The sequence below is a fragment of the Vombatus ursinus genome, unplaced genomic scaffold (genome assembly GCF_900497805.2).
Source record: "Vombatus ursinus unplaced genomic scaffold, bare-nosed wombat genome assembly UNPS02007822.1, whole genome shotgun sequence".
Classification (NCBI taxonomy): domain Eukaryota; kingdom Metazoa; phylum Chordata; class Mammalia; order Diprotodontia; family Vombatidae; genus Vombatus; species Vombatus ursinus.
In genome coordinates, this window is record NW_020947600.1 from 1312537 (window position 1) to 1323837 (window position 11301).

Consider the following 11301-nt stretch of genomic DNA (forward strand, 5'->3'; position numbering starts at 1 on the left):
TATTTTTTTTAAAAAAATAGGTTTATAAGCTTAGAAGTCAGTTGTGACTATGCCATGGTCTCTTAAAGCAAGTACTCAACAATGTCTTATTTTCCCCAAGAGTATACTTTGACAACAGAGGTTTTTTTGTTTTTGTTTGTTTGTTTTTAGGAATCCTAAAAAGTGGGCTTAAATTGTAAAAAACAAAAAAAAAGACTAAAATTCTTGCAGGATGTATTAGCTGAGAAAGCCTAAATCTATCAGTTTCACTTCTAAGTAAATGGAATTTTCTTCTTACCCATAAACTTTTCAGAGGAGATGGCCATAATATGAAACATACAAATGGAGCCATACATAAACACACCATTCTTTTTGCCTATTTATTTTAAAATTTGCATTGATGTCTTTCTGTTTCATTTCCAAACTTACTCCACCCTTCTCCCTTTTGCACGTAACAAACAATAAAAGAGAGCCAAAGAGAAGCTGTTCCACAAAAGTAACCAACAAATCAGCCGAGTGTAGCAGTGTATGCTATGCCATTTCCCCAGCCCCCCAACTCTGTGAAGGAAGTGAATTTCCTCCCCTTTTTCATGACGAAATTTAGTCACAACATCCAGTTTTTTTTTTTGTTCTTTCCAATAAATAAATCTTATAAGCAGTAAATTAGCCTGCTATAAATACTCCCACCCATATGCACAAAAAGTGAAAGCCTTTTCACTGGAGATAGTAGGAGATGGGAATGTTTGAGTGCGTGTATTGCTTTTCTATCTATTACCTCTGATGTTGCTTGAAATAATTGCAAGGTACCAGCTAAATTCTTTTTACCTCCCAACTCTTTGTAGATCAAGAAGTTCAACGTCTAAAAATAGGAATGGAAACCTTACTTGTTGCAAATGAAGAAAAGGTAAGAATAGAATGACCCTTTGTAGAGAGGAGTACACTAGACCCTGGCCAATGTGGGGAGCGTCTTCTCTTTGCTTGTGTTAGTATCTTGTTGGTCTAGAGACTCTAGGTCAATCCAATGGGAAGGTTACCTAGATGGGAGCACATGCTTGGCTCATAGTAGGCACTTAATAAATGCTTACTTGATTGATTGAATCATTGGGAATCGTGTCTTACCACTATACCTTATTAAAAGAAATAATGTAGGTAAAGTATTTTGCAAACCTTAAAGCACTTTGTAAATTATATTATTTATCATCATATTTTTAGGAAAGTGTCAGGAGAAGAGCACTTATCAAGGGAAGGTTGATTCAATTTCTCCCAATTACAGATTATCTAATAAGCATACAGGATACTCATCACCACCGGAGAAGCAGCCTAGCACAGGGATAGAGCACTGAACCTTAAGTCAGGAGGACCAGATTTCAAATCTCACTTCACATGATTACTAGCAGTGTGACAAATCTCTTACCTATCTCTCTCTGAAGCTGTTCATCTAGGCAACAAGGTGGTGCAATGGATAAAGCACTTGACCTAGAATCAGGAAGACCTATGCATATTAGCTGTGTGACTTAGCAGTCACTTAACTACTTAGAGCCTCAGTTTCCACATCTGTAAAATGCAGGTAATTATAGTACCTCTTTTTCCAGTATGGTGCAAGGATCAAATGAGATACTGTTTGCAAAGTGCTTTGCAAATCTTAAAGTACTATATAAATGCTTATTATTATTATTATCTATAAAATGGGAGTAATAAGAGTACTTACTCCACAGGGTTGCTATGATCAAATAAGATAATTTACAGAAAACACTTGGTAAGCCTTAAATCACTGTATAAAAATGAGCTATTGAGCACTTACTATGTGCCAGTCACTGTGCTAAGTGCTTTATAAATATCTCATTTGATCCTCACAACAACCTTGGGAAGTAGGTGCTATTAATTATTATTTTTCAGTTGAGGAAACTGAGGCAGAGGTTAAGTGGCTTGTCCAGGGTCATATAGCTAGTAAGTGCCTACGGTCAGATTTGAACTCAGGTCTTCTTGACTCCTGGCCCAGTGTTCCATCCATTGTGCCAACTAGTTGCTTCAAAGGAATGTAGACAGCAATACCTCACACATGAAGTACTTGTGGTACTTTTTAAAATTTTTATTATTTAAAGGCATTTTCATAAAATCTTCAGTGATGTCTTTTGTTTTTCATATCACTTTCTTTTCCAAATATATCCCTGTCCTCCTCCTCCTTCTCCCCAGGAACCATCATTTATACCAGAATAAGATAAAAAGGAGAGGGAAAAAAGCATTCTAGCAAAACTAACTAACATTGGTTGAGTCTGACAGTAAATGCAACATTCCACATCTGTAGCCTTTACCCCTGCCAAGAAAGGAAGAAGGTGAATTTTTTCCTGTCTTCTTCGGAGCCAAGCTTGATCATTAGAATTTTTTAGGTAACTTTTTAAGTTTAAAATATAAATGAAAATGTTAATTAAAAAAAGGTGTAAGTAAAATGATAATCCTATTTTCCAGGTTTTTTTTTTTAATGATGCCATAATAGTTTTTTTTTTCTTTTAAGCACTACTAATTATGAGAACCCCACTCCACTCCCAGTAAAGCCTTGATGTTTTTGAACCCTGTGTGGGTCCAGATTGGCTCCTGATCTTACCTTCATGTTACAGCCTCCCAAGCTTGGGTGTTTTCATGAAAGAAAATCTCCCAGCAATGGCCCAAAGGCCCTGGCAGCCAACCAAAGTGGAAAATGCTGCATCTGAAATTCCATGGGAAGAGCTCACCCTGTGGTCAGTATTAGTGCTAAAAGAAGGCTCAAAATCCTAAGGAAAGACCCCAAACTCTGCTTCCTTGAGGTCCTAGAGCTTGCTTGAGGGATTTTATCATTACAGAGACATCGAATTTTATAGGATGGCTCCATATGCCTGTTTTTTCCTCGTCCCCAGAATGCCCTGCTTCTAACCTTCTTTGTAAATTACTCTCATATTGAGCAAAAAGTGCTGGCTCCTAATGACCTACAGGTATCAAATCTCCTTCCTGCCTTATATTCCCAGGATTAAACTAAATATTTGTGCAATGAAAGAGACCTGCTTTATTTTAATTAAATTGTTCATTAAATGTCATATATCACATAATAAAACTTAGGTTTAATTCTATCTAGAGGTATTGCACTAGCTTTTTAAAAGCTGACAGTGCTATTAAGTGGTTTCACACCTGATTAAACACTGCTCCCAAAGAGGCTCCTTGTCCAGCTTGAGGGTGGAGTCTAGCACAATTTCACAGGGCCCTGCCCTGCTCCACATTTTTACCAGTAACTTCATCAAAGAAGTTAAAAATGCTCATTCAGTTAATAGCAGGCAAAAAGCTGGGAGCAGTGGAGGACATAATCTAAGGTTTAAATTATCTTGATTGACCAGAACCTCTTACAAGGTTGGGGGAAAAACAGATAAATGTACAGCCCTGCTCTTAGGTTCAAAAAATCAATTACAGAAATATAAGATGGGGGAAAACTCATTTTAGAATCATTCATGTCAAAAAGATCTGGAAGATTAATGAGCCATAAATTTAATAAATGACAACAAACATTAAGTAAATACCATGTGTGAACCACTGTATTAGGCACTGAGCATACAAAGAAAAAACAGTGCCTTTCCTGCCCTCAGAGTTTACATTCTCCTTGGGAGTGAGGATAATGAGAATAAATTACAACACAAACACAAATAAGTGTGCTACAAAGTAAGTTGAGGTAGAGAGCAGGTACTGACTCCTGAGGGGGGAATAGAACTATACCCCCAAAAAAGCATATCTCTATATGAATCTGTGATTTCATTGATTGAACATTCCCTCAGTATTGCAACTTGTAACACATCAGTGCCCGACTATCCTATGTGACTCTTGTCCAAGTCTTCCCATGAGCTCTTAACAATGAAGCCAAGGGCCTTTCTCCTGACAGCCAGGCATACCAGCGGATTGACCTAGCTTTCAAAAGTCCATCTTATCTTCCTATTATATATTTCCCTGGTAACATCTTTTATTCCTGTTGTGCTTCCAGATTCCTCATTGGTTAGAGCCTGCTTACATGTACCTCTCCATTGACCTCTGTGTGATTTGCTTTTTCATTTCTTTGGAATCTGTCTCAAAGTCATATGGCAGCACCAGTAAAATATTGGTGTGTGGAGGGGGAAAAAACCTGACCTCTGTTTCCAAGAGATGCTTGGAGATCATTTGAGGAAACAATATTACCAGAAGATCTGAAGTGATTAGACCACACTTCAAGCATTGTCTTAATTTTAAGAGGCATATTAGCAAATAGAAGCAGGAGTGGTCCAGGTGACTGAGAATACTGCAGTTTCTGTAAACCATACCATGTGGGGAGTGTTTAAAGAGGTTAAGACTAAGGGGAAATAGAAGAGCTTGATTTGAAAGAGGAGAAGGAGATTAGATTTGCATAGTTTCAGAGGCCAGAACTTTAACCCAGGTGACGATGCAAGTTACAGGGAGGTCAATTTTACATTGCATACAAGGGTGATCTTCCCAGCAATTAATAATGATCATGATAGTTAACATTTATTTAGCACTTACTGTGTGCCAGGCACTGTGCTAAGTGTTTTATAGTTATTATCCCATTAGCAGCATCCAACTATATAATGAGCTGTCTTCTGAAATAATGAATACCCTAATGCTAGAGGTATACAGACAGAGATTAGGTGACCATCTATTGTCGCTACTTAAGGTAGAGATTGGACTTGGTGAGTTCTTAGGTCTCTTCTAGCTCTTCAAGGTTTCAAAGGAGTCCAGTAAAAATGAAAGAAGTGCAGGATTTGGAGTCAGAGGACATGAGTTCCAAGTCCTGAATCTGCCGTTTAAAACCTGTGTAAACTTAGGCAAAATATTTCCCCTCTCTGGCCTTGTTTCCTCCTCTGTAAAAGGGAGAGGTTGAATTAGATGGCCTCTGAGGCCCCTTGTCCCCTAAATCTTGTGATTTGGTTTGCAAGTCCAATCAACTAGGGCATAAACTCCTAGAAAATGGAATAATTCCTTCTTTTTCCTGTGTAGTACTCTCCACACCTGTTATGGTCCAATGTGCAGCTACATATATCGTACGTCCTTCCATGCACTCATTGTCTGGGTCCTGGAGGCAGGCAGAGGTTTTCCAAAACCCCTCCAAGACACAAGAGGGTATTTTAAAGGTTTTGTTCTACCCTTAAGGTTTGGGGGTTTTGTTTAATATTTTCTTTTGTTGTTTACCTCACCATTTCCTTTCCCCTATCATTGAGCTGTTGCCAGTAACAAAGAAAAACAGTTACATTACACTGCTCACCCGGGTTCTTGTTCTCTCCCCTTATCTCTCCCCAGCCAAGGGAAGTATGGTTTTTTTTTTTTCATCAGTTCACGGACCAAGTTTGATCATTGCATTTAATCTGATCTTAGCTACTTCTCAGTGTTGTTTTCATTGATATTACCGTAGTCATTGTGAATATTCTTCTATTGTTTTTGCTTTTTTTGTTCTGCATCTCTTCATACAAGTTTTCCTATGTTGCTATGGTGCAATGATATTCCATTACCAATTTATTTAGCCATCCCTCTATTATTGGGCCAGTCACATGTTTCCAAATTTAGGCTACTAAAAGCGTCTCTTTGATGATTATTTTGGCGCATATGAATCATAGCATCACAGCATTTGAGCTGAAAGGGACCTAAGAAACTGTCTAGTCCAGCAGTGTCTCGCTTAACTAGAAAGTGGATACTAGCATAGAAAGCTCTTCGCAGGTCACACGTTGACTTAGAAAACTACATATTAACATTATCTATGTTCTGTTGTGCTTTTTTTAGTTTTGTTAAATATTTCCCTGGTTCCCTAATATTAATCTGGTTCATGTGAAGATTTTTTGACACCTCTGATTTAGTCTAACCCCCTCATTTTGCAGAGAGGAAACTGAGGCCAGAGGAGTTAATTGATTTGCCTGAGGTCACACGAGTAGGAAATAGGAGCCCCGGTGTAAAGGCAGGTCCTCTTGACTCTAAAGTCAGCCCTTTTTCTGCTATAATACACAGTGGGAATCTGACCTCTCTGTCTTTGACCTCCTTCCAGCTGGTACTTGTGGATCTTCTGGGTCTGACTCAGTTTCCTTTTTGTTTCAGGACCGCAGGATAGAGGAGCTCACGTTGTTACTGAGCCAGTACCGAAGGGTAAAGGAGATCATGCTGGGAGGTCACGGTAAGAGAAGAGGCAAATTCATTGTTCCTCCCGAAAGACTTTCTTTGCCTTTCAGGAAATCCTCTCCTCCAGGGCCTTGTACTCACTATGCCAAGAGCGAGGGGTACTAAACCTCAGACTCACTTCCAACAGAAATACATGATCTCCCTTCTGGGTAAAACGTCCTTTCAGTGCATATGAGAACGTAGTTGATCGGAGGGCTACTGCTTCATAGGATTGCAGATTCACAGCTAGAAGGAACCCCTTCATTTTACAGAAGTTGGAGAACTAGGCCACAGCAAATTTAAGTCACTTGCCCCGGGTTACCCAGATAGTAAATGTCAGAGGCAGGATTTGAACCCAGGTCTTCCGGACTCCCAAGCCCCAGTGCCCTCCCTAATCACCACACCCCCCTGCCTCTCATGCTGGGAGCTATTATATTGCCCTGTGTAGTTGTCCTTTCAAAGGCTGCCTTGTGTGATGAGGGAGAACTCCCCAAGCTTTCTTGTGGGAGCAAACGGGTCACGAAGCAGGGTTTTTCCCCCACACGTCAGCAGTGATGGTGTACCTTCCATCGAGAGCAGTCCACACCTGGAGTTCCTGTGAAGGCAAAACAGGCCTGGGAGAATTATTGACAACTCTTTCCTCTGTGTCAGACACTTGAACTGGCCTGGGAGTAGTTTTCCAATTGTTTTTAGACCTTAACCTGCCTAGCTGGGGAAACATGGTAGATGATATCTTTGGGCTAAAGGGCTATATTGAGAAACCCCAACCTCTGAGTGGGTCAAAGAATAGCTTAGGATCATAAGTTTAGAGCTGGAAAGGACCTCAGGGGGTCAGTTAGTCCAGTGTGGTCAAACTAAAATAAACACAGATCCGCCTCTAGTTGGACACCTCATTTAGTCCAGCTTCCTCATTTTACAAGCCCAGGGAGGATAATTGCTTAAGGTCACACATGTGGTAATCATTCATAGGTAGGATTGCAACCTAGGCTTTTTGATTTAGCCCAGTGCTCTTTTTACTGTACCATGTTATGTCTTTTTGCCCTGTATCAACTGGAAGTACCAAGGAATAGCCACAAATGAATACAAACTAGAATTTCATTTTATGGGAGTTGGAGAATATCAGAGCTAGAAGGACTATGGATACCCATCAGCTCAATCCACCATCTTTTCTGTCGGTCAAGAATTGATCAGTTAATTAAGAACTGACTAACCTTATGTCAGGCATTAGATCAGTCTGAATCAAAGCTGGGGAACAGGGTTTGTGCATCTCATGGCTGATTTGGAAGGTGCTCCACAGCTTTTGAAGGCTCATAGTGCCTCTTAAAGTGCATTTATAGAAGCCTGTATTCTCTTGCAAGACCTTGGACAATGAGAGTTGTTTTTGTAATTATCTTCACGTATGCTGCCCACACACTGATGCAACAGCTCTTTTATTTTTGGTTCCCACGGGCAAAGCCTGTTACAATATCAGGAAAAGCTCTTGGTGGTTTTGCACCCATTATGTTCTTAAGGATGCTGATGAAATGCCAAGGTTTACGAGCTTTTTCCCAGGATGAGACAAGCAGGAGAGGGATCATGCAATCCCAGAGCCCTTGGTTCTCAGATCCTTTGGCATCAAGTCTATAGATTGCCCCAGGTTGAGGGCAGAGGAGAGTTAACTTGGACATTGACCTGATTTCCTCATCCACCCACCAGACCCATTGCCCAATCATAATGCCTCCAGGGCCTATCTTTGGCCCTTCAGAGAAGGTATTTTGTCTGAGTGCCATTAGGGTCTGACTTCCTGCAGTCATAGGTGAACCACATTGTGGACAGCTAGGGTGAGGGTTCTGTGGCATGAGATGATCTGGGTAAAAGCCAGGATGGGGCCCTATCCTGTAAACTTTCACTTCAAAAGAAAATATACAAAGCTCTTAGAGTGGAAGAGAGAGCTGCTCTTCAGATAACCTGGGGAAATCACTGTGGCAATAGAAAATTAAAATCAATATGTATTTAAGTGTCTGCTATGTGCTAGATACTGGGGCAACAAATACAAAAATGAAATAATCCCTGCCCTCAAGGAGCTTACTGTCTACTGAGGCAGGGCTAAGGAGGAGAGGAAAAAGAACAAGTGAACAATAAATAGAAAACACATACAAAGTAAATAATAATTTCAGGGGTGGGTTTTTAGAAGATTTTGTTGTTGAGTCACTTTCAGTGACAAGAATACCTTGTACTTGGAAATCATATGTAGGTCAATTTGTCTGGAATGGAGAGCCTATGAAGAAGACTTTGGGGTTTTCTTGGCAAAGATCCCAGAGTGATTTGCTGTTTCCTTCTTCAGCTCATTTTACAGATGAGGAAACTGAGGCAAACAGGGTGAAGTGACTTGCCCAGGGTCACACAACCAGTAAGTGTCTGAGGCTGGATTTGAACTCATGAAGATGAGTCATCCTGACTCCAGGCCCGGCACTCTGTCCACTGCACCACCTATCTGCTCTTTGGGGGAGAAGAAAGCCCCATTAACTGGGGAGATGAAGAAAGACCTTTAGCAAAGACCTTAGCAACATGTGTTGCACCTAGGAAGCCCTTAGTAAGTTAATGTTTCATTCATTCATTCATTCATTCACTTTAGCCAGGTCATGAATGGAACAGAGGATTATAAGCAGAGGTGAGGAAATAGGGCATTTCAGACATGGAGTCAATGGAAATCCTGAGTTCAAATGCAGCCTCAGACACTTGCTAGCTGTCCTTGGACAAGTCACGTAACCTCAGTTTCCATAACTAAGGATGTTGAGGAAAATGAGGATAATACTAGGATAGACTACCCAGGATTGTGGTGTGGATCAAATGAGATAATATTTGTAAAGGTCTTAGCACAGTACCTGGCACATAGTACAATCTATATAAATGGCACTGTTGGGACAGCTAGGTGGCACAGTGGATAGAGCACTGGCCCTGAAGTCAGGAGGACCTGAGTTCAAGTCGGGCCTCAGACCAAACACTTGACACTTACTAGCTGTGTGACCATGGGCAAGTCACTTAACCCCAATTGCCTTTAAAAAAAAAATAAATAAATGGCACTGTTATTTTTGGAAGTTGGGGGAGGAATACCTTGTACTAGGAAACCATATGTAGGTCAGTTTGTCTGGAATGGAGAGCCCATGAAGAAATAGAATGTGAAATTGGTTTTGAACAAAGGGTTGGGGCCAGATTAGAATGCCAAGTAGGGTATATGTCAAGCACTGTGCTACACCAGGACTACAAAGAAAAAGAAAAAACAGATCCTGCCCTCAAGGACCTTCCATTCTAACAGAGCAGACTGTTTGTCTATAAATCAGTGCAAACCAGCGAATAAATGGAATTTAACAGAGGGGGAGGCCATTAGCAGCCAGCTCTCACTCTCTTTTCGTTGACTTTTATTCTAAAGAAGGAAAAGCTGTTTCTCTAGTCTCTACAGTAAAGCAAACCTAGATAAAGTTATATTCCCTTTCTGTTGGTCCCCCTCAGGCTCTTCAGAGAGAATCCTTTCCAGTGGGGAAGAAGAAATGGAAGGATCTTTCCGGAAGTGGAATGTGGTGAACAAATCCCCAGGAGAAACAATGAAACTAGAGGTCTTGGATTTTAGTATCTGATAAGCCCAAAGCAGCCCCGAGGGCCTAGCCTGAGCTGGGAGAGGGGGAGGGAATTGGTTAAGCCTTTGGAAGGCTACTCAGCTCACCCAGCCAAACGGTAACAAGCTAAGTAAGTGAGCCAGAGTGATGTCTGGAAACTTAAACAACTCACTTACATTAAATAGATCCTCCTGGGTTAGGTTGGGTTATATAGATTTATGGTCTGGTTATATAGATCTGTTCAGAGAGAGGGCCAGTCGTGATTTCTCAAGTCATAGGAATTCCAACTCATCAACAGAGCAGCACCAAACCAGGGCCTGAGTAAAAATCACAGAGCACAGAATGTTAGAGCAGGGGAGAGAAGAACCTGGAGGTTTTCTAGCCCAATCCTGCTATTTAAAATTTTTTTGATTTAATATTTTTCAATGAACAAAAATCTATTTTATCTCTCTTCTCCCTTCCCCACTATTCCCTATGGAATGCATAATCTTATTAACAATGCATTCCAAATTTCCACCTTAGCCGCATCCCCAAAAAATAGATGTCTCATTCTGCACAATGCATACATCATCTTTTGATCAGGAAATGGTAGTATGCTTCATCACTGGTCTACTGGTATTGTAATAAGTCTTAACACTGGTTAGAGATCTTAAGGTTTTCCCAGTTGTCTGTCTTTCAGTCCTCTCATTTTACAGGTGAGGAAACTGAGGCCCTTCTCAGAGAGGTTAAAATGGCTACAAAGCCAGAAAGCTAGAGCCTAAGTGTCCTTACTTCCAATCTAATTGTCTTTCTTTACATTGGGTCTGAAAGAAACTGGGCTGTAGAAAACTGAGAAGGCTGTTCAGTGTGCCTCAGTGCCCGGGTGTGTCTGATAGGATGCTGAGACTCTTCTGTTTCCCCTGCAGGTATCTCCGAGGTGTGCTTCCCCTACCTTGGGAGCTCCTCCCCTGCCTCAGAAAACCCTGGAAACAAGGTGAGAGGTCGGGTCCTGTGACCTTCCCCTCTGGATTGCTCTTAAGACTTTAGGGTCTTTCCACCTATATCCCAACCTCTGAAAACAAGCTACCCATTGAGGACCTTGGCAGGTGTGTGGGTCCTGAACCAAGTGAGCTGTTGACCTAACTTATTGGGTGTGGTGTTTCCTTTGACAGTGGAAGCATCCTGGATACCAGCAATGGCCAGATTTCCCACTGTGAGGAAGATTCTCTGGAATCACAGAGCAGGTACCAGTCACGTTTCTCTGCTGCCTTCCTGTCAGGTTCAGGACTACATCATGTTCGCTGGAGATGGCTCCAGAAAGGAAAAGAGCAGCTCAAAGGTTATGGGTTCCATTCAGTTCAGCCAATACTGCCAGGTCCTGGAATTTGGCCTTTGCATATCTGCATCCTTCAAGAGAAGGCTCCAGATTGTTGTAGGACATTAGGGTCATTTAAAAAATTAATTTTTATTAGCGTGATTAGTAGGGATACACATAGTCATTCCTCACGCTCTCCCAGAAACTCTCTCTCTCTCTCTCTCTCTCTCTCTCTCTCTCACACACACACACACACACACACACACACACACACACACACACACACAC

At 41.2% G+C, this 11301-nt stretch overlaps 1 protein-coding gene across 13 annotated transcripts in view; it reads left to right on the forward strand.

Annotated features, from left to right (window-relative positions):
• The window catches only part of LOC114033991 (liprin-beta-2-like), a 198011-nt gene that overhangs the window by 165923 nt on the left and 20787 nt on the right, over nt 1–11301 (forward strand). For all 13 annotated transcript variants that reach the window (XM_027849625.1, XM_027849628.1, XM_027849629.1 and 10 more), the window contains 5 exons: nt 822–883; nt 6067–6142; nt 9616–9719; nt 10625–10692; nt 10871–10942. In XM_027849625.1, coding sequence (XP_027705426.1) covers nt 822–883; nt 6067–6142; nt 9616–9719; nt 10625–10692; nt 10871–10942 — 382 coding nt within the window. The remainder of the gene's footprint in view (nt 1–821; nt 884–6066; nt 6143–9615; nt 9720–10624; nt 10693–10870; nt 10943–11301) is intronic.